The sequence below is a fragment of the Lepidothrix coronata genome, unplaced genomic scaffold (genome assembly GCF_001604755.1).
Source record: "Lepidothrix coronata isolate B3197 unplaced genomic scaffold, Lepidothrix_coronata-1.0 Scaffold53, whole genome shotgun sequence".
Classification (NCBI taxonomy): Eukaryota; Metazoa; Chordata; class Aves; order Passeriformes; family Pipridae; genus Lepidothrix; species Lepidothrix coronata.
In genome coordinates, this window is record NW_016690233.1 from 799,742 (window position 1) to 824,014 (window position 24,273).

The following is a 24,273-nucleotide window of genomic DNA, read 5'->3' on the forward strand; positions in this document are numbered from 1 at the left end:
TGTGGGTATAGAAGGCAGTACAGTCAGGTCTGTGATGTTGTACCCCTTGAGCAGGCGTGCCGGGAGGATGGCTTCATGGCTCCTGTGAACCTATATCCCTTTTTGACCTCAACCAAATGGCATAGATTAAACCCACGGGTACTTTTGATGAATAGTGTCAGATTTTATTCTGGTTTTTTTTGAAGCTGGATTTGCTGTATTTGAACCTAATTTATGAAATACAGTACTACTATGTATGAGAAGAGCACAAACTGACCACCCTGCTTTAATTTGTGAGAGTTCCCAAGCACTGCCACCTTCATATCTGCTTTCTAGCAGGAAGTGTGGTGGTAGTCATCACTCTGAAATGTTTATTTCTGTTAAGTTTTGTCCAGACTGGAGTGTTTTAATTGAGTGAAATGATACTTTATGGACAATGACCATTATGAATTCAATTCCCTTTCTGGTACTTTATTTTCTGAATGCTGACACTAATTTTCAGAGAATGTTTTTTTGGGGCCATTCCTGCAGCTGATCTCAGTCAACAGCTCCTTGAAGTTCACGATGATAAGTACATATATATCAGCTAAGGATCCAGACTTAGGATTTCTTTAGATATTACATAATACTGTTAACTCATTTTTCACTTGATGCTACATGGGATCAACCTTTTCCAAAGAGACGTTTCTGGAATGTGTTTTACACTTATTTATACCCCTCTGTTCTGTTTTGTTTTTTTCCCCCTAGGCTTTTGAAAAAGGAAGAAAATTTTATTTTTATCCCTCGTTCCCGTGAAGAGCTTCCAGAAAACTTTCCAAAGGAAATTCCTGGGATCTGTTACTTCCTTGAGGTCAGAAGTGGTCAGAAGCCGCCAAAACCCTCCATCACATCTGCCAGAGTGAGAAAGGTTTCTTACAACATTGGCACCATGTTCCTCCGGGAGACTAGCCTATGAGGCCTGCTGCAGATCAAAGACTCGTCAAAAAAGCACAAGCCCAGAACTGGGTCATGACAGGGGAGTTGGAAGTTCTTTGTATGTCTCTGCTTTGTTCTGAACAGGCGGTAAAAGCTCCATGAAATGTCAGGCAATAATCATTTTAAAAGGTGGGTGACTGCTGTCCGTAAACAAAGTAGAGATAGGAAAAAAATATTAAGCAACTTATTTCCACTTCCAGATGAATTTCTTTCATAAACTTCAGTCTGGCCCCTCTATGGCAAACAAAACGAAACAACACCCCAACTCTCAAATTAGAGGTTGGTTTTGTTTTGTGTGGAAATGATGGTGGTTCTCTGTAGATTTGCACCAGCTAAGCAGAATTGAGAGTCAGTTCTGATTATGCATTCCTACATTTAATGTGTTCTTCAGTAAGGTAATGATGTTTTTTAACTTTATGAACAAGCATTTCATACATGTACTGTAGAGCTGTTGTAACCTTCCTGGCAGGAGGAATTATAATTTAATACAAATATTGTAGGAATTTTACCTATTTTTATACATATTTCAGTTTCTGGATAATTACATTCCACATACTGTAAGCTGAGTGAGCTTAGATAGCTTTTCAGAAGAAGTTGCTGTGTATTTCATACATTTTACCAATCAAATGTATTATTATACAAGTAGGAAGAAGGCATTTCTTGACTTTTTTTGGCAACAAAAATACCAATATTTTACAGGAAAAAGACCCCAGTTTGGTAAATCTCTTTACCTGATGTTTATGCTAAAGCTTTAGATGAGCATTGTCTTCTTATATAAAATAATGTGCAGTATTTGTCGTACAGTGCTGTATGTCTAGTCTTTCCAGAACAATGCAAACAAAGTGCAGAAGATCAATATGTGGACAAATAGAAAAGTTCTCTGCAGTGGGGCTTGTTTGCCCTCTAAATTATCAGTCAAAATGAATTTTGGTAGAAGCCCTGAACTTTTTTTAAAAATTTGCTCTTGTGAAAACTTATTCTGAGGAATTCCAGCAGACACTGGAAGCTCTCTGGGTACTAGTTTTCCACATTTTTTATTTGGACTTGTGCTTCTAGTCCAGATTGATTATTTCAAATCCAATCTGTTAATAATGATTGCTCATATGGAAATTTCCTCTATTGCTGGATTGGCTTGAAGGTCTCCTGCTTTATCTAATGAAGACCAAAAAACCACCAAAAAGAGGAAGGCAGTACTTTCCCTGGTTAATGCAAATGGCAGTTCAAGATTTAGATTAGTCCAGGTCAATTGAAAAAAAAAAAAAGTCCAGTTCTTTGCTGTTGTAAATGAATATAGTATTATTTCCTTCAGTTAATCCAGTTGAAGTAAGATATGTATCTGTCCCCTAATAGGCACGTTTTCAGCATTGCTTATTTCTCAGATTTTTCTTTTCAAAGTAATGGCAGACAGTTTTCCTCTGTAGGTGTACTGCCTTTGGGGTTGTACTGATGTGGGCTGATGTTATTCTGCGCTTGCATATTGTTAGTTAAAACTTGTGCACTGATTCAAAGTGGCTTTGCTTTATGTGAGCCTAATCAAAGCTCACTGTAATCAAAGGTAAGACTCAACAGCACTAGGAGGCATGAAAAACTTTGCATTTATCTAATCCAGACCAGAAGTGAGTTTGCTTATGGATTTAGTAGCCATAATGTGAGACACGTTATGAAAATAAGTAAATAACTTTCACCATATGTCCAGATTATCCAGTTAGATCTTTCTGTCTTGAACCCGTACAGACTTCAGCCTATCAAAGACATCTGAATTTATTATGCAGGAGTGTTTTTTTTTTCTTGCCTGAGGAGGGTAGGTGCATCGGAATTAGCCCAGAAATTTACTTAAATGGACATTCACTCACTTTATAGAGCAACACTGATGTTAGAACATTGATATTAGAGCATCTTTGGGATTGGAGGAGTTAATCTTTTATCTGCCCTCATAAACAGCATCTGCAGCTCTATGGCCTGTCTGAAAAATGACTTATTGAAAAATGACTGTTCAAGCTTGAGGTTGCAGAATTTCCACCCAAACTACAGATCTGAGAATTTTCTGCCCAGGATGACAAGTTTTAGCCTATTAGTTTGCACAGACACAGGATGTAGCGTGCATTTTTTCCCTGGGAACACCAGTGAGACATGCAAGAATCATAAATGGATCAAAGTTCATGTTTCACCACTGAAAGAGGAACACTATTTCCTAGCTAATAAATCTGTGGTTTTGATATCTATACCTAGTTCCCTAGAGTGAAAATTTCTCAAATAGCTGTCAGTAGATTGAGATTTCATTCTGACTTCACTGGCACATCCTCATTGTTCAGTAGGTGCTGATGTCAGAGTGCCAATTTCTCTGGCCAAGCTCTTTTTCTCGTCTCACCACTCACAGTCCTGTGTGATGAGAACAAACATAGAGGTTTGGACCAAAAGCTTGTGGCTCAACTTGTCTCTGACAGTTGCCAGTAGGAAATGCCTTACGTTAATTCTGTAGCTGATCTTGTTTGATGGAAACATTTTCATAGGAAATGGTGGATAAATGCTAATTCTGCTAGCAAATTGGAGAAGCCATCTAAAACAGAATGTATCACCATCCTCATCCTCTCAGAGACTCTTTATTGCATAAGGAAATTTATAATCACAGAGATGCATGGTGTCAGCATCACCATGGAGACAATGACAGTGTTTGCAAATAAGTCACCTAACTCCCCAAATTACAGCAGACTTACTGTATAAGAATATATAGTCTCTGCTTTTTATAAGCTTGTGTAAAGGTAGCATACCTAGAACTTCAGCACTGATGCTAAGTATTATGTTATTGTTTCTGTGTTATGACAAGGGAAGTTAATAAAAAAATGTGGGCTATCTAGGGACACTTTTCTATGTTACTGTGAGAAAAGTGTAAAACAAATTCTCAGCACTTTTTAACTTTGTGGTTGCATCAGCTGCCTTTAATTTTAGGTTGCAAGGTTTTTTTGTTGGACACCTTTATGAAGTTAAATGAAATTTATTATCAAGATTGATGCTGTGATGCCACATAGGTGGTAGTCAGATTCAATGTTTCTTCAACAACACTTACTTTTAGTGATAAGGAAAGTGTTCTCATTTGCCTGGCATTGTCTTCATAAATAAAAAAGTTCTCAGAATATTATACCTTGGAATGATGAAGAGGAGAAGTTAGAGGTGCTGAAATGGATGCAGAAACCATATACTGTAGTTAAAACTTTCTTTCAACATTTTCCTTCCTATAAAACAGATGATCTTTTGTTCCTCTGAGTAAGAATGTACATGCTTCTGTTTCTTCACATAGCTGCAAGTAGCCACATCTGCTGTCTTGAGTTTCTGTTTGGAACAAATCCACCCCTCTGAAGAGAGAGGGAGGAGATCTACTGCATAGTGCCTGAACAAGGCAAAGGAAAGCTGACGTGAGGACCCTATCTGGGCTCATTGGTCTCTTTGTCGCAAACCTGTTTTCTGTGCAGCTTCCCTCTGCTCCAATCTCAGAGAGACGAGAGACCATGAACTGATCACAGAGGCAGATCCAGTGGCCTTTTTTTTTGTACAAAAATCATGAGGCCCAAGTAAACAGAGCCAACAGTCATTCCCCCAGAGCACTTTTTACAGATTTGTGTCAGATTTTTCTGCCTGATTGAAGCTCCCCATCACACAGGCTTTTCTGTGATGCAGTGCATAGAGGTCAGGAACTCAGAGCAAGAAGGAAATAGTGATTGATGGAAGTGTTAGAGTGGTGGATAAATTTTGTTCTGAATCACTCTGGTAATATTTGCCATTCAAAGACAAAATCCTCTGCATGGGAGAATTGCTACTAAGCTGGGACTCTACAAGTGTGGTTTTCTTGCAGGATCCCAAAGGATATTTCTTTTTTTAATTCCACAGAGCCAATAGTCATTAACTGTGATTGTGGTTTTGGCTTCAATGCTCATTCCCACAACCAGTTTCAGATCTGAGTCTGTTTAGAAAGGCTTTTTGAAGTCTGGAAGCGTGCCTCTGCAAACAGAAAACCAAAGCTTTTAAAACCTGGGAAATCTTGTATGGGAATTGTCTGTTCTGAAGAAATGCTTGTGGTTGAGTCATTAACAGGTCCTACTGCAGTTCATGTATGCATATACCATTTCACAATGCTATCTCTTCCTGTGCTCATGGTGTTCCCTACCAAGCCTAACAGCAGGATCAGGCATATTTAACAACCCTCTTTCAGTTTTTCCTATATAAACCAAGCAGTGCAAAATCGTGACATGTTGCATGTATTTAGAAGTATCAGCACTGCACTGTGGCTTAAACTCTGATAACCAGTTTCACATTGCTCTGAAGAGATCCTTCTCCCCAGCCATTTAAAAATGAAGGGAAAAAATATCAACAAATCTGCTGTGTTGAATTGCAAATAAGTCTGAAACCTGCATCAGTTGTTGGGGCAAGTTTAACTGCTGGACAGCTTTCAAATTCTTCAGCTGTCACCAGCTGTCACACTTGCATGCTCATGCAGACCATCCTGACAAAAAATCTGTAATCCAACAGCAGCATTGCAAACTTAGGACATTTTCTGGATTTTCCTCTTCAGGTCTCAGGCCACTACTTCACCTCTGCTGAGTTATCAGAGCTAACTGAGAAGAGCTAATTCCCCATCCTAATGCAGTCTCAGAGCTTCTGGCTTCATTTTTGGGTTCTGGGGATCTCTTCCAAAATTTTACATGTGTAGTATTGGAAATAGCAACATGCTTAAATTAGCAACAAAACAAGAAGCTTAAAAAAGCTTGTCAAACTCAGAAACAGTTGGTTCCCTTCCCTCAAGGTAATACATTATTCATAGCACTGTACTAGGATTGAGGGTGCCAGTGACAGTAGAGGCTGTGGATGAATTGAAGATGCTGAGTGTGCAGGAGATTCAATAGGCAGGAGTTAATTGGCTTCTGCTACTGTTTATAATTCCATCATCTTGCATGCTATGTCCTGCTCTTGGTCAGGCTTCTGCTATTCAAAAGACCCCCACTTTCCTTCTCTTATTACACTGTGTGTGATATAGATGGTGAATAATTTCTATTATTGTTCTTATTAGCATATATTGTTGACATGGCTGCTTATATCTAAAGAATAACTGGTGTTAAGGGGCTGATGTTTCTCTTCCTTGCAGCAAAGACAAAACTGCTACAATGACATGGCAGGCACTCACACCCCTAGAGAGGGAGAAGACTGCAGTGCAAATTGTCACTGGTGGATTTGGGTGAAGTTAGTGCATTAACAGTCCATGGCGTGTTCTTAGTATGTTTTATCTGTGCAAATAGAATGTTTTATCTGTGCAGATAGGAGTTACTTCTTAACAACATTACTAATTTGCAATGCATGAGCAGGCTTACAACAAAAATCTGTAAACTGTTTAACCTCATAAACATGATTGATTTTTGTGGTTTGGCTGTTAATCACACATGAAAAAAAGAAAAACAGTGAAACTGAGGAAGGCAACAATTCAGTCACAGGCAACAGGTCGTTCACCTCTGCACATGCTTACTTGTTCCTGTGGCTTTGAAAGGTTGACCTCCAGTTATCTGTGGTCCAGGTTAGTATCACTGTGTCACTATGGCAACGAAATGGCCTATGAAAAATAGCATGAAGCATTTCAGTCTGCTTCCCCCTGGGCTGGGGTTCTCATTAAAGAGGCAAATATAACATGTGATGCAAAGCGGCAACTTTGCTGGCAACCTTAGCAAAAGGATCAGTGGAGGCAGATGTTAAGCCAGCTGTTTTCTCCAGGGACTTTAGTTTCCAAAGGTAGAGTAAGACAGAACATGTTTTATTTTGGACAAAAAGATAAGACAGAATTTCAGAGAAACAAGTGTTTACCAGGGAGGCAGCAGATTTAAAGTGAATCAAGAGCGACACACTGGCTACCTTGGCTGCAGCAGTGCCTTCAGCTCTCTGGCCAACTTTGGCATTCCAAGAATCAAGTTTCCTCTGAAGACTGGGGGACAGATGAGTGTTTCAGGCACTTGTCCCATCTGCTCTAGATACAGCATGAGGCTGCCTGAATGCCTGAGCGTGCTTAACTTTCTCAGTGACCACAGATGCAAATCTAGACTAGAAATCTGTTTTTTAAGATGGCCAAGTGCGATCGATCCCACTGAATTACATTCTTTTCAGCCCAGGTGCTGTTTCTCAGATCTAGTCTTGCTGCTTTCCTGCATTTTGCATTGGCCAAAATAAATCGAATCAAATTAAGTGTCAGAGGGATAGATAAGCACATTCCGGAATAAATAAAGTTTTAAATGGTAGCCATGGTGACTGTTAAGAACATGTGCTGCTGCAGGTCTGCACATCTCTACTCCTAGTGTCTGAACCCTTTACAGATGAGGCCAGCACTGCCAATCACAACTACTGGATACCATTAGGATTGTGATTTAGAAAAGCTTTTCAGCTCTGAGCTCTTAGCCCAATTATGCAAAACCTCTGTGCCAAGTTCACCTGAACTGTATACTACAATGCCTGCATAAACCTTGTTAGTTGTCCTGTAATAAAGATGGTGATAAAATATATATATTCTAAGAGCAGAGAGAGAGTTGCCAGGTTATCATTAGCATGCATTTTTTGTGCTTTTGTAAATTTGTAGGCCCAGAATTAACTTTCCATTAGCAGAAGGTCTCGCATTGAGCTACTCATTTTCTAGGTAGTTATTCCTTAGCAATACTCTCTAATGACTACACTTGAAGCAATAAATAAAGCCATGCTAATCTCTTCTCTGTAGACTCTTGTACAACACCTATCACCTTAACAAACCACCTTCTAGTCGAACATTAAATGGTGGAATAATGCCCTGGTATGTATTTGTCCTTCTATCCTCTTCCTCACAAAAGAAGAGCATGTAGTGGAATCATTTGATTTTACAAGATGGTGTCTTTTTGTTAGTTTTCTAAAAATATATGTTGCTACTTACTTAAATAAGGAAGAGCAAAATCAGAACTGTAGATCAGAATTAGAATTGGTTGTAAAGAGAGTATTTTAAAAGTCTGCCCACTGAGTAAGACTGGTCTCACATCCTAGAAAAAATAGTACCGGTAAGAGGTGTAAGATATACCCAGAAATGATAAATATGAGCAATAAAACAGGCAGGTATATATAATGGATGACTTCTGCTTTATACACAACAGTAAACAGATGCTAAAACTGATTAATACCCAGAGAGAGCAAATACTGTTTAATCAATTCTGGCATTTGTTATTACCAGTACACCTCTAAGGTGTTATTTTTTCCTTCCTTAATGAGGTTGGACTATACTATTAAATCAATATCAGAGTTTCTGAACTCATTGCAAAAGAGCAAGGTTAGGAGTAAATAACTATCAAGAAGAGATTTTTTTAGAAGTGAGCCATTGCATGAGAGAACAGATCGTATGGAAAAGAAAAAGAGTTACTGACAGGTATATTTATTTTAGAAGTTTCTATGGCACTTCTGGTTGATTGAAATCATTCTGAAACTGTATACTTAAAGCATGGCTGCCCAGTTCAGATTATTTGCATTTGCTAAAAAGGTGAAGGTAAAATTTTTAAAGTTGCACAAGGGACATACTTCTCAATCCCACTTTCTCTGCTTAAACACTATCTCTTTCTGAAGGTTGAACCAAACTTTGCTGAGTGATTCTGAGGTTCTGAGTGCCTAAATAAGTTTTGGAAATGTGGGTTATAAATCCATATCATTTATGTTTTTTTGAAGTGTTGTTCATGATGATGTATGAAAGCAAATTCTAAGTACCAACCAGCAGCAAAGGTACATTTTTTTAGTACTAACCTAGATGATGAAATGTGGATTTTTTCTAATCTATGCAGTTTTTTACACCTTTTTTCAAAGTGATGCTCCCAGATGAGTTGCTGTGAGTGTATGAATGTTCTGATTTTCAGTGGGGATGGGGCTTGTAACTGACCTTTATAATATTCTGAGGGATTGTAAGGGAGAAAGCACTGTTAAGCCAATTCCATCCAATTTAACTCATCCACTGAGGGAGTGTCAGGTGATTCTAAGATTTACTTTCTTATTACATCTCTAAGTTAATCCTATGTACTTGTCAGTGTTTAAGTATGTAAGCATTCCTCTCTGGAAACTTCTCGTAGGTCCTGCAAGTGTATAGCGAAGAATCTTACAGAGAGAAAGTGTCTGAAGAAAGCAAAGTATGTGTGTAGGAGAGAGAAACTGTATGTAGAAGTGCAGCTGATGTTAGCTTTCATCTATTTGGAAGCTGGATGACCCAGAGATTATTCATACATAGTGCAAGAAAGTACTGTACATAATGCCATGAACTCTCAAGGCATAAGGATGAGTCCATAATCATTAGATTTTTAGTGGAATTGCATAAGAAATGATCAATTTTTTTTAGGGTTTTGTTGGTTTGTTTGGTTTGGTTTTGTTTGGTTTTTTTTAATAATAATTGAATTTCTAGTTGCATACTAAAATTGTGGCAGAAAAAGAAAGCCTAAGAAGTTTAAATGCAAAGAATCTCCTGGTTTTTTGTATTATTTGACTTTTCTAGAGGTAGGACTAAGAATTCCTTTGTGAGTTTCACCACTGAATACAAAACTAGATGTGAAATAGAAACAAAGAGCCATCTCTCCAAATCATCATGTTATTTACTGCTTGATTCCTTCTTGGAATAGTGGCAGTTAGCAAACTACTTAAGGAATCCATCGCTATGAGGAATGGATATCTGGTTTTTTTTAACATTGAAATGATCATTCTTCCTCACCATTTTTCCCCCCCTGAAACAGTATATAGGTTGGTCTTTGCAATCACTGGGTAAAAGAACAGGGGAGCAGAGGGCAAGGTGCTAGCTGAACATTCTCTCACTATGATTATATTTACTAAAGCTTCTATCTGACCTGTCCTAAATTGTGTTAGTGTTGTTATGCACTTGGAGTAGCCAGATTCTCTGACAGGATCTTGTGTCAGGCTCTGAAACAGACAAGTGGAAAGATCCAGGGCTGCCACTCTACTATACTGCTCCCATATTTCTCTCTTCTGTTTACAAGTGCCATTCTGAATCCTTAGACATCTGTGGTGATTTTCACCACAATCATGGTCATGGAGGCTGTGGGAAGCTTCTTGGGAAGAATCAATAATATGCAGTCCTCTGCAGTGTGAACTGTCACTCTCTAGAGAAGAGGGATTAGAAATAGTATTGTCCTCAAGAGCTGAGAAAACTTGCAGATAAACAGTTTCTATAATTACCAGGAAAACAAAACAGAGAGGCAGGGTTGTGCAGCAGGTTGTCCCATCTCATACACACTGATATGATAATGAAATCCAAACCCTGTGGAATTGCAGGCACATTATTCTCACTTGCTTTGAAGGTCAGCTAAGAAGCTAATTTCTCAAACGGGCTTATAGCTCTGAGAAAACGTAACGCTAGTCATTTCTTACAACAAATTGCAGTTGTCAGAGAAACTGGATTAGTAGCTCATGGAGCCAAAAATAGATACTATGGGCTTGCCAGAGAAGGATTAATTCAGTAACAAAGGTGAAGGTACATCAAAATATCGTAACATCTGGAGAAAAAGTAGCAAAAAATGCTCAACTGAAAGCAAGTTACCCATAAAATTACGTTAAAAATAGTCTGAATCACAAAGCAGAGAACAGCAGTATTTAGTCTTCATTCTGTTTTATTCACCTTCTAGATCCACCTTGCAGTTTCTGCTTTATCAGCTGGATCAGTTTGGCCACAGACCTTTCAAAGTCATGTACTTCAAGAAAGTCATGTTAAAGCCATTATTTGAATACTGGAGAAGAAGAGTATTTGGCTTGACAGTTCTATCTTCTTTGCAGGAGGGAGGGGGACATAATTTACTGCTAAATGTATTCAACTGAAAAATAAAAACTAAAATCCCCAAACCCAAATCTAATAACAGAGCTACAGAGAAAGCAAGTTTCTAAACCTCAGCATCTTTACTAAAAAGTGGGTAATTATTTTCTATTGCCTCAAACATTTGCATTTTAAAGAATTCTCTTTTGTGCCATGATTTTGAAAATTCGTATTGCTATATTGCTACTTGCTTGGATTTAACAAACTAAACAAAACAAACCAGTTCTTTATTCTTCTTCAGTTACTTCTTTTCCATAGCAGAGCAATTCCACAATTCTGCATATGACCCTGAAGGTGCAGCAGTGCACTGCAGATAGGGAACCTCAGCCTGTCTGGTGAAGATGAAAAGTTCTTCAAGGTATAGGTTGGGTCTCAGCTGAAGACACGGCTGGTACTACTTTCATGCAATTTCTACTATGACTTAAGTAATTCTTTTTACTTATGTATTCAGAAGCTCAGGAATAATCTTCACCACTTTCTTTAGAAATTCTTTCTGTAGCATGTGTCTTTTCTGCACACCTGTTATAAAATCTCTGCATTTCAGATCTGAGGCATTGACAAGTGTAGGGTATAAATAATAACGTATGTCAGCAAATCCAATATCTGTGAAAAATATTTGCAAAGTATTTATGCTCATTGTCTTTTAGATTTCTTATAAGCTAGAGTCCTTTTTGCAAATTCTGTTGTTGCAGAAGCCTTTGGTCATCATTGTAAGAGAGGTCAAGACTAATCTTGGTTTTGGGATTTAATTAGCATCAATGCCATTTATCTGGCATTCACTGTGTAGCATTATTATCGTGGCATTAAGGTTCAGTGGTGAAACAGAAATGTCAGGATAAGCAGCACCAGCAGTTATCTGCGTTGCCCATCCTACGCATTATGTACACTTTCTATGGCATACTTTTTATTTTATAGAACATGATATGACTGCTTAAATATGTAGAAAAATAGTTAGGAATAAATAATACAAAATATATGGACATTCCCTGATAGCTGTCTTTAGATATGGATATGTTATCATCTACCCTTGGGATTGCTCTGAACAAATCATGTATCTTTGGCATCTATTCTTACTTCAGTGAAAGGCATTGCCATCATCATCCCTTTAGTTGTTAAATTTCAATTACTTTAGAGCCCAGAGATTAATGACACTGGTATTTTTCAGCCATGTATTTTAAGAGAATAGTAACTGTTTGGGTTAATATTTTCAGAGAATAGTAACTGTGGTGGGCTCCACTTCTAGGACTGACTTGACATTCCTTCTTGATTTGATATTAATCTTTCCCAGTTTACTAAAATTCTGCTAAAGTTCTTCTTTGCAGAATCCCATGGTGCTTTGAAGAGGCTATGTGTATTCTGTTTGTGTAATTACTGGTGTAACATATAAATATTAAGGCATTTTCAGATCACCATTCTGGAGAGTCCAACCCATGTTTCACAGCCACATATAATTCCCTAATTCTTTTTGCCACATTGCTCTTCCTCTATGGCCAACTTTAAAGAAGGAACTGAATATTACTAAAAATTATCTAGTGGTTCATATTTATATATTTCAGTGGGATAAATTCATGATAAGGAGAAACTTTTGCAAAACAAGCTAGTGTTATTGGCATGAACTTCAGAGCCTAGGCTCATAAAGTCATAGTTCAGTCTCTCTCCAAAGCCTTTGAGAGCAAATTGAACTCTGCATGCAATATCTCACCTAGAAGAACTGATAACAAATTTCCAGTTGTCTGTCACTGTGATCCTGGCTCTCCCATCTAATCAGGAGTCATGAAATTCATGAAACCAAAAATGGAAAATCTCATACTTCTGATACTTGTTTAAACACTTTTTCCAGGAGTCATCTCTAATTCTGAAATTGGTGATTTAACTGGCAATTCATTCAGGCTCATCTTCATTTCCTCTACAGGTAATGCTAGAGAACAATTAACTTTGATGCCTTAGAGTTGTATCTTTCAACTTTTCCCTTTAATTTCAGTGTTGCCAAAGTAATATCTGAGGGCTCATTCATGTCTAAGGTGGTCAAAAACATCTTTAATAACAGAGACAGACATGTGAAGATAGCCTGGATAATTGTAGGAAGATGGATGTTCACCTGAGTTCACAATGCTCCGTTTTAGGAGTGGGAATTTTAGGAAGAGTTATGAGCTGCACATTGTCTTGTTTCAAACTTCCCTGTTTTGGAAGTTGGATAAAAATATTTGGTCCTCCTAAAATGTGAGTGACCACCTCAAAGTCTGCACTCCTGTGGAATGGCCAAATCTCCCCTCAGTGCAAATGCTTTTTGTGTAATTCCGTAATACTGGTTTAGTGTTGTCTTATAAAGCTTCTCTGAAAAGATGTACAAGCATTCTGCACTAACAAGATTACAACCTTGCACTATCAACAATGGATGCTTAGCATTAAAATAATCTTGGATGCCATTAAAGACTACTAAAGCTCTATCAAGGTTTAGAGCACTGTGATGTTTGTGAACCGAAGCTGTTTGTATAAAATTTCTTACAGATAAAAAGATAATCTAATTAATGACGCTATTTACATTTTAGTAATACACAGAGGAGATAAGGTGGTGTCTCTAGACTTTTCTGCCAACTTAGGGGTTAAGAGATTAATTTTAGTACTCTGTAGATCTGAACATTATTTTAAAACATCAGCCTGCAATCTACTGGGAAGGGATGTGGCAGGTTAGATGTTTTTAGGTTTTGCTGTGAGATGGCATGAACAGAAAAGGTCAGAAAGCATACAAGCCAAGATCTTCCCACACTGAAACCAAGGGAGTAATTGCAAAATTGAATCTGGTTACTTGTCCTGTAACTAGCTGTTCTGCTAAGGAATCCACCTGTCAATGGAAGCAGAGTCCATACAAACTATCACATGCTGCATTTCAGTTTTTTTACTGGGAGTTGTTTGGCAGACTTAGTGGTCTGGAAGTTCCAGTAAGTACCTCTGGTTGAAAGTTGCTATTTCAGTTATTATTGCTTCCCCAAAGCAACCAAAGACTTACTTACTTGAAAAAAAACAAACAAAAACCAATGAAGTTTGGTTTTGTCATTTGTGTCTTTAACTGTGAGCAGTTGAAGTGCATGATATATGTACCAACCAGGCCTGTACTGTGTCATTGAGCAGGTTATTCAAGGCCACAGCAGCAGTATAACACATCCGAATTCAGTATTAATCCCTCCGTGGTAATATGAGTCTATGTAAAAAATTGATGTGCCATATGTGTAGACCATGGGAAATTTGTGTGTGCAGTGAACTATATATGGTCTTAAGAGCTTTAACATTTGTACTGCTCTTCCTATAACAATGTGTGTCTTGATAGCTGTGACCTTACGGGCTTCTGGAAAAAATGTAATCTAAAGTTTATTCTTCTTGTTTTAAAATCACTGCTTTGTGAGTAACTGTTTACACAGGCCTGCATACAGCAAGGAGTCTTTCTTCATGTGTTGCTGGGAAATAGAAAAGCAGATGCTATTTGTAAATCTTGCAGGCTTGCAGAGATCAGTGAATGCCTTTCCTGAATCTCCTCCTGATAAGCCACTTCTTTTTTCTAGCAAATGCAAACAGTGCCAATAGTCTGGGCCTTCCTTAGAAGAAACTAATAATTTGTTAAACGGCCTTGTTCTGTTCTGCTTCTATTGATACTTCTTAATTTTATCTTTTTGCCTCCTTTTGAGTAGACTTTGGTGATATGATTCTTCCAAAGTGTAGCTGAGGACAAACAGTTTGCCTTTTTTTACCCTTCCTTTTTCAAAGCCACTGAAGGCTTCAAACAAGAAGAAAGAACTTTACAAAACTCATGCAGGTATGTTGTTAGCAGATAGCAGAAGGATAAAACGGCCTTCTAAGAGTACTCCAGATTATCTTTTAACAGCATGCCTGCACTATGTTGTGACTTGTCATCTTGCTTTCATAGTGTGCCCTACTATAATGGTGTTTGTTACAATGAGGTCCTTTTAGTTTGTTCTAAAAGATTTTACTTGTTTGTCACCATATTAGAAACACAATGTGCACTCTATAAGAAAAGCAATATACAATATACTCTCATCTATTTCAATGCTTCTAGTTTTAGGCTAGTATTCATATAAATGTTTATAATCAAAATACAGGTTTTCTTGTTCTTCACAGGACCAAGCAAAATTTTGCCTTGTCTAAATATGAACAGTTATCTAAATACGAACAGTAACACTCTTTTCTCATGCTTCTAGTTAACTTGTGGTGGGCTCCATCCTACTGATTCCCCGTTAATGCATTTGAAATGGAAAAGTAATGAGCTATTTCAGTGCATGACCTTTGCACAGTACCTGATTCATAAAGAAATAGATCCAATATTTCATTTATGAGTTACTAGTGATCAGCAAAACAACAAAAACCCTTTGAAGTTCAGCTGAGTAGGTTCTGGAACTCTTGCATTGCTTATTCAGTTTCGCAGTTTCTTGAGTCATTAAAATGGATATATTTGATGAAACCTTTGCCACAGACACTGGCACCAGTCTTCATAAAAAACTGTTCAAATTTCTGTTTCACATTTTATGTGGAAGTGTGCTGTAATGGAGCAATTATCTGGATTAAAAAAAAGAATCATACAAGGTTTCTTCAAGACAGTTCTCACTTTATTTGACCTAGTCCTCTGGTAGGTAGCTCACTTTAATTATTTTTTGTCATATTAGTAACACAATATCCATAAAAATGTTCTCCAGAGAAACTCCACTGAAGAACATTTTTTTCCTAATTGTGACCAGAATACCTCTATTTCAGAGCTAAGTCACTGAAGAGGTGATCAAAGAAGGCAGAATATTAAGACAAATCGAGAAATTTTACACACAAAAAAATGTGTGTATATGGTTATAAAAGTGCTACAACAGGGAAGTTATTGGTTTTTTTCCTCTTTAACATTTGCTGATATACGTAAGAACTGCTTATAAAATATTTATTTTGTCCCTCACAATCTTTCTTTTGAAGCCAAGAGAGCTTCAAAGTAAAAAAAGTTACTTGATTGCTTTGCATGAATTACCTAGTAAATGCAATCCAGACACCAAGTCCACCCAGATGCCAAGTCCATCCAGACTGATTTCAGTTGTCACAAAGGTAGCTAAATCACTGGAAGTCATTGACAGAGCTTGGTTTTGTAAGCACTGTAATAAGACAATATGAAGTGCTTCAGTTCAGTTACATCACCAGCTGCCCAAAATACCACCCAGACTATTTTTCTCTCCTTGCTTAAAAAGGCAAATAATTAGCTTAAGTCTGTGTCTTTGCATTATTCAAGTTCTCATATGTGAAGACTGCATCTGGTAGTATGTTGCAGTCTTGTTTTCCCATGACAGAGAAGATGGTTTATCTCCTTTGTGATACCTTTTTTTTTTTCTGTCTGGAATTTGTTGACATCTCTTCAACCATGTCAATAGCTTTGTTTGGGCTGCTCAATGCCTGGAAATCCTGGATAAAAGACCACATTAAACATGTGCAGAACAATTGTTTATATCAGGAGATAAGTTTTGTATGGATATTTTATGTTTACTGCTAGGGGCAGACCAACTTTTCAAGGGCACTGGGTTCACCTTATGCTGTAGAACTGATGTGTATGGGCACAACACATGTTGACACATTGCTCAGCTAGTGTAGAACATGTGGTCGTGCATTTCAGTGTGGCAAATCTCAAGGAAAAATTAAATTTGCAGCATTTGGAATTTCAGATGTTGGCAGGAGTACAGGATTTGTATTACCTACTCTTTCTTGTGTCATGAAAACTCTCTGAAATTATAAGAAAATAAGAATAAAAAAAAAAGAAATAAATTAAGTCAATTGTAAGGCAGAGCTCATTTATCAAATTTCGTGTTCCACATGTGGAACTAACACCATTCAAATACAGTAGTCAACACTGATCATCCATCTCATAGGAGCTCCATTTCTGTTTCCATAGATAAATTTTTTACTGAGTAGATATAATATAATACTGCCATGGGGCAGGAGGTGACAGTCTTTTTTAATAACCACTGTTTAAAAATTGGTTGCTGAAATGGTCAATACCCAAAAACCCTACTGCGACATGGCAAGTAGGGTTCTCTTTCCAGCAAGGTTTTGTGGTAGGAACTTTGAATGTTATTGTGAATCAGGATTGATCAGTGGTGGTCCTAAGCCTTCACAAATAAAGCAAATTATTGCATCACAGTCAAACTCCTGGCTAGTACTGCCATGCCAGAAACCCCGTGTTCTGAACAATTGGAGGCTTCCTACCTCCTGGTAATCCTTGCAAAACAAAACGATGTGGCTCCTGTTTTACAGAATAGGAGTCCTTGTTTGGGCTAAAAGTCTGCAAAGAGCTCTGTAACTGTATCCTACACCCCTTGCTGTGCAAAACCATCACTGGCCTGATTTTGCAAGAGTTACCTTTGCTGGGTAACGCACAGTCTGTAAACAGAACCATAGTCCAGTACGTTAATGTGTAGCTCTTTCCATCTAGGGACAGGACAGTGCTTTTCCCTGACATGCATTTGGATTTAAAGCTTAGTTACATGGGCCATTTAGGCTGCAGTTCCACGTGTGCTCAGGTGAACAGTGAAGAAAGGACCAGGGGCCTCATGCCAGGCCTAGTGCAGATGCTGTGAGCCAGGGTGGGGCACTGCGGCCATACCTCATCGGGTGGTCATAGCGGGGACTCACACACCCAGTGTCTAATGCAGCATTCCAAATATCTAAGGATTTATTTTTCCATACATTCTACACACATGCCTATGTATTTTATGAATCAGGTCTGTGATCAATGTTTTGAACAACTCGTTTGCTGCGGTTTCATGGGGTTATTATCTCTTTGGTTTGTATTGTAAATAATATTGTACATCTGCTACTTTATGATACAAATGCCATGTGAATTGCTTATTTTTAAAATGTTACTACTCTGTTATGGTTTATTTGCAATGCCATCTGACAGTATTGGTTTAATATACAATGTATATGTATGGCATGAATTAAATTGCTTATATTTTGCAATGTCGAATATTTTATTTTTGTTTTTTAAAATTACTACATTTCATCCTATGCAGATCCGTAAATGTTTCTTAAGTGGCTCATTATGTCTGAAAATATTGCTTCCTCTCCAGTAGTGCAGCCATAAAACTAGTATTTCTGATCAAAATCATCAGATATATCATCTAGAAATTTCAGATTAGAAATATATGTGCAAATATGTAAGCATTTATAGTTAATCAGAACATCTACTATATCTTCCTTGCTTTTCATGTAATGATACATTTTAGTTATTTTGTATGCTTTTTATTTGTAATTATTTGTGACTCATACACAGTGTAAATAACATGTTTCATTATGCAAGATTTCTAGGTATTCAAGATTAAAAAAAGTCGAATTTGTATATGAAAAGAAATTGACGGTAGATTGGAATGACATAAAGTGGTGATGACTATGTTCTATTTATACTGTTCATTTCCAAATTGTCTGTTAAAGAAAAAACATTTATTTGTCCTTTAATGTTCAATCATTTATTTGCAGCATATTTACATCAATAAATCATGTAAAAGTCTATTAAAGTCATAATGCATCATTGAAATTTTCTCTTTTTCTGTTGATGGCTTACCTATGGAGAGCAGAATTTAAATATACTAAAACCAACTCAGGCGATACAGTCCAAAAAGTCAGTGAAGATATTTGTGGAAAAGAACTATTTGCTCCTAGATCTCAAACCTTTCCTTATAACCAAAATCCAAATTTATTTAAAAAAAACAAACCAGTAAAATACATTACAAGAAAATGCTAGATGCTTAAAACAATTTCATGTATATCTCTTGATATGTAAGCTTTGTTTTTGATGGATGTTGCCATGTAAAACCTTACTGAAGTCTTTGTTCTTGACTGAACTTTCGGAATTTTAAGGCAGAGCTTCTTAAGAAATTTAACAGATTGTTGGAAAGAAAATATCTGGTTTGAGTAACTATGACAGCTGATTTCAGTGATTGTTCAGTTCTTGGTTCTGTAGAACGACAGAGCAAAACCAGATTTCAGTCCTGGAGAGCAGAGTGAGAAAACAGGTGATATTGCAGTGAAATCTCAGCACATTGCTACCAACACCAGAACAAGGGAAGCTGGCATGCTGTAGTGTCATCAGTTGTACAAATGCTGCTCGCATTTCTCACTCTTTCATTCCTTCTTCATCTTTTCTATATCCCCAACTGAGAAAATGATCCATTTTGCTCTGCTCTTTTTTTATAGAAGACCATTAACTAGAATTGGTTGCAATATTTTTCAGTGGAATATGCTACTGGGAGAAAATGGAATTTCAATTAATTCAAAATGATGATGGGGGGTTGATTTTGACATTTTTGTACCAAGTGTGCTTGGCTTTCATGTGACTAAAACTAAAGTTAAGGAAAGCCTAAGCTATCCTAGAATTTCAGTGATTTTGCCCTTGCCACAGCTGATTTTAAACCTGGTGAACATTTTCTAAGAAGGAGATGTATAATTTGCCTATTCCTGTCTTCAGTTATTCCAGAAAATTATTTGGAATTTTTAGATGTGAATTTTAATAAGTCTGGTATGTGGGAGTAAATTCTGGTCCACAATATATTTGAGAATACTGTGTGTCAACCAGGAAATTATGATAAAAACAGTTCTGAGTCTTCTTAGATGGGTGAGCTGCTCTTCTATTGACATAACAGTACATTTTGAGATCTCACTTTCTCCAGTAAATTTTGTTTATGTGACTGTATAAAGAGAGTAAGGAATGTAAAGAATGCCTTCAGCTTAATGACCATATACAGTCCAGATAATTCCAGCACAGAAGAATACAATAGGAATAAAAAGTTTTGCAGGCAAGTACAACAATTATGAAACCTCAGAATTGCTCAGGTTTGAAAAGACATGACTATGATAAAATATCTCTAAATGCTATAGTGAAAGGGGATAGAAAATTATTAATCTGTGTTTCTCACAATGGTAGAATTAGAGGGATTTTGATGAGGTTACAGGCAGCAGAATAAAAACAAGTAATGCAAGAGAAAGTACTTTTTTTTTATAAAGTGTGTAATCAATTGTGGCTCTCAGTGCCATTTAAGAGACTAAAATAGGAACAATTAGAAAAGCTGATGGAGGGTAGCTTCATCAGCTGGTTGGAAACATGTTGAACCGCATGCTATTGTCAGCTCAGGATGCCACTAATCCTTTGTTGCAGGAATCTGGGAGAGTGTCCCAGCCTGGGGTCTTGTAATACTTTTTAATCCTCTCTTTGTGTAGCATTCCTATGGATATTGTTGCAGAAAAGTTACTGGGTAGATGGACGTTTCAAGAAAAAGTCTGGGTTTATATTTTTATCTGGGAGACATTGGAAGAAGAGAGTCCAGGATGATCTGCAGGCTGGGGGAAGAACGAGAGGAAAAGAATTTGAACGTCAGACCAGCATCAGGGGGAGATAGTGTAATGCATGGGAAACTTGCTGTTCATATACAGTCTGGACATCAGAGTTGGTCTGGGGGGAAAGAGGTGGGCTGTCTTCTGGTAGCAAACATGCAAGGTAAGGATTGTAGACTGAAAAGGATATTGCTTGGAACAGGAAAAGCCACCTGGCAATTCCTCATTAGGGGACAAATCAAAAAGGAAGATTTCTGCTGAAATGCCTCAGCCCAAACAAGTTTCATGTGAACTTTCACAGCACTTTCCCTATTCCTAGGAAAAAGAAAAGAATATGTGGACCAAGGAAAGAAAAGAAGACCCAACAGTAGGCCGAGATCATGTTACAAGAAAGACTTGGAGATCTTTCATCATCTTGATGGGAAAAACACTCCACTACGTGTTGACTCTACCTGAATACCAGGAACATAGGCACTGTGGGAGGTAGTCTGAGACATTGTCAATAACAGCTTTAAGCAAAAAGGTTAAGTTTTCTTACATGTAATATTCCTCCTTGAGTTCAGTACAGAGACAGAGAAAAATAGATTATAGTACTGAATAAAGAAGCTATTCCTCTAGGTCTACACGCTATATGTATGAGCAGACCACATACTTTAATTCTGTTCTACTAGCCTCCTAAGATGTAGGCATGTATGAGATGCACAGGCTAAGTCGAACAGAAACTGAAGTTGAGGACCACTTTGATTCAGTATTTTCATTAAAGACCTTAGTGCAGAGGAAAAAATATGCCTGTTATGGCACAAAACAGGGAGTTATCGACACAACAAGAACCAAATGAAGTAAGGGAAGAAAGGAGCAGCCTTCAGACTACATAAAATAGAAGTAGGATGAAAGGATAAGTAATGTCTGCCAGGATTAATTGCAGTTATTCCTCTAATAACTGAAAACTCATAATTTAGAAATTACAGTAGAAGAAAAAGAGACAGATGGGTATTGACCAAGAAGTATATGATTATACTCACTAATGTCATCTGAAAAAAACCAAATATAACCATGAGGGAACTGTTTCTGATAGGTACAGAGAAATATCAACGTCATTGCATAAGGTACTTAGGGGATCATATCTGGAATATTGTATGTAATATTATTTGCATGCAGAAAATTACTGCATTCTTGTGACTGACAGAAAGGTAAAGCCTAAGGAAAGTATAATTATTTAATTAACCTGTTTCCTTTCCAGTGGACTACGCGTCTTTTAAAGGACATACACATAAAACATTTTAAGTGTTCCTAATATAAAAGTATGTCTTTGGATAGAGAATATAGCACCATCAAAAATGTTCAAAGTGCTGAGCAGGTTAAGGAGGCACAAAGTGATGCAGCTTAATACAGCCAAGAGATAGAGGAGGCTGAGTTACCAACTGGTGTATCTCTTGACAGATCCAAGTTGTGGTCTTTAGTTTTTCCTGTTTTATGTGGGGCTAGAATGAACAGGTGAAGGATCTTCAACCATTGCCTGTACTCCTGATTTTTCTTAAAAATGTGGGAAAGGAAGTTAAACACTCATTTTTCTGCAAGGCATCTTGGTTCAGCTTCCTAAACACAGACTTCTTCTGCCTTTGAGGTCCCCTAGTTAACCTTGTTTGGCCTCTAGCTCCTACATGGCCAAAGAGCTTCTGTAGACCCTGGACCATGTTCACCAATGCCACATTGATCTCTTAGATGCCATAAAACAGCACTGTATTCAGGCAGCTGAATTAATTAAATGATACTGAGTTGATAATTGATTTCACAGATAAAAATATCACACTGTTGGAAGGAAAAACTAGCTAAGCAGATTAGGATCACAGGGCCTTCTTCTATCAGTGTATATGATTTCTTTTACTAGCACACATTCACAAATGATAAAATAAAGCTTTACATATGTTCCAGATATATATTAATAGAAGTTTCAATAATAAGCTTAACATGGTGATATAATGATTTGAATACTTTTATGAGCAAGTAAAGCAGAACTATGATTTGATTTATTTAATTTGTACTTTAAAAATATCTCTTTATTTCCATGGAAATAAACACAGTATTATATAGTTTGTGTTTTTCCTGCCATCTCAGTGATTTCTACAAATACTTGTCCCTTGCTCTGGCTGCTAATTCTTGTATAATATGCCTTATTGCAAATACTTTCAGAAAAATCAATTTAATCCTACAGTGCACAAATCCAGATAGACTGCTTGTCCTATGGTGGCACTGAAAGAACAAATCCTGTTTTTATTTCAGTTGTCTGTCTAGAGCTGAGAGTTTATCACACTTTGTGGTGGTATGGGAAGCTGAATGCAATGCTCTTCAACCAAAACTGCTCTTGATTGTGCTACTGCCAATCTACAATTCCCTGTCACAAAGTTCTGTGATTGGCAGGATGTGGCTGCTCAGCTCTGAGTTTCATAAACCTTAGATGGTCCCTCCACAGCAACAGCAGCCTCGCGATGTGTCAGGTAAGACACAGACCTTTTGTCACACACCTGAGTTGTTATAGGGCAGGTCATACAGGTTGTTATTGATATAATTTCCTTGTTCCAATACACCCATAAATACTTCTTCCCAGTTTTAGGACTGAATGTTGCATATTTCTTTCTTTCTTTACTTTTTCTTTCCTTCTGGGTATGATGCCTTAGAGTTTTTGATTTTTTAATTTTTACAGACTTTAGAAGTAGTTATGTAGTGAATGTAGATTTTAAATGTAGCTGTATTATGTTTCTCACGGTGTTATATCTTTTACCAGTATTTTCCAGTAGAAGTAACGGCAGTAGCCTAATGTTTGCACATACCAAACCCCTTCCCATATCAATCCCTCAAAAGTCTGTTAGCTGTATTAGTCTTTTCAACATGAAATTGCAGAAAGCACCTTAACGCCTGCACCCCAGGGAATGTAAACATGGGCACAACGACCTTCAAGCCCGGAACTTTGGAGGGCCTCCAAGGACTCAACATGAGGAGAGGAGGATGAAGATGATGAAAGAGGGGTCCCAAACTCCCCCAGACTCAATTCCCGAAGGGGTGTGCCAAGGGGCAGAACGGGGCAGAACTGGGGGGTGGACGAGCAGGGATTGGATGGACATCATTATAAAATTGTAGCACATGGGTGGAAGGCACATGCGATGGTTCGTATTCCCGGGGCCTGGAGGCTCATTGAAACTTCTGCTTTCTTATCTCTTATCTCCTACCTAATTTGACCTGGAGTCTCGGTCTTTTAGGCAACAGGTACCTGCCTGGGGAAATGCTAACCTGGATATGACAAAGTGCTTAGCTTCATTTCTCACCTCTTTTTCATGAGTGTTATATGTATTTGCAGTTTCTGACTAGTCCAGTTTTTTCAGGTCTGAAGATGCCAGAGGGTTTGAGAAGTTAATGAGGTTTTTCATTTGCATTACTAAGCACTCTATTATCAGAATTCCAAAATCTTGTACTAGTTACCTCAGACTTTAATAGATTCTTTCTCCAAATGGATTTAGAGCTTCTCCACCTCTCCTACCAATGCACAGAAGCATTAAAAAATCCTAAATGCACTGGGAAAATATTCTTCATGAGAGGAAGCTGAGGTGCAGGCACTGATTTCTTCTCTCTGATGACCGGTGACAGGACCTAAGAGAATGGCATGAAGCTGTGTCAGGGGAGGTTTAAGTTAGACATTAGGAACAGGTTCTTCATCCAGAGGGTGGCTGGGCACTGAAACAGTCACAGCACCAAGCCTGACAGAGTTCAAGAAGTTCTTGGACAATGTTCTGAGGTTCATGGTGTGACTCTTGGGGTTGTCCTGTGCAGAATCAGGAGCTGGACTCAGTGTTTCTTGTGGGTCTCTACCAGCTCAGCGTATTCTATGATTCTACAACAATAGAAACATGGTATCTGAGGCAAGAGTGCCTAGTTTGGATTGAGAGCCACATCTTCCTCTCACATATCTGGAAATCTCATATATCTGGAAATTAAACACAGCAGAGAGGAAATAGACCAGGAGCGTGTGGAAGATAACTTCCTGACATGCATGAAATCGGGCTTAAGCTAGAAATGCTTTCAGCTTGAGCTGAAAATGAAATGAGTACAAATCCAAGCTAGAATCT

At 37.7% G+C, this 24,273-nt stretch overlaps 1 protein-coding gene across 1 annotated transcript in view; it reads left to right on the forward strand.

Annotated features, from left to right (window-relative positions):
• Positions 1–18,362, forward strand: part of GUCY1A2 (guanylate cyclase 1 soluble subunit alpha 2) — a 151,382-nt gene extending 133,020 nt beyond the window's left edge. The window contains exon 8 of the mRNA XM_017816044.1: positions 727–18,362. Within this exon, the coding sequence (XP_017671533.1) occupies positions 727–934 (208 nt within the window). The 3' untranslated portion in view covers positions 935–18,362. The remainder of the gene's footprint in view (positions 1–726) is intronic.
• The last annotated feature ends 5,911 nt before the right edge of the window (positions 18,363–24,273 follow it).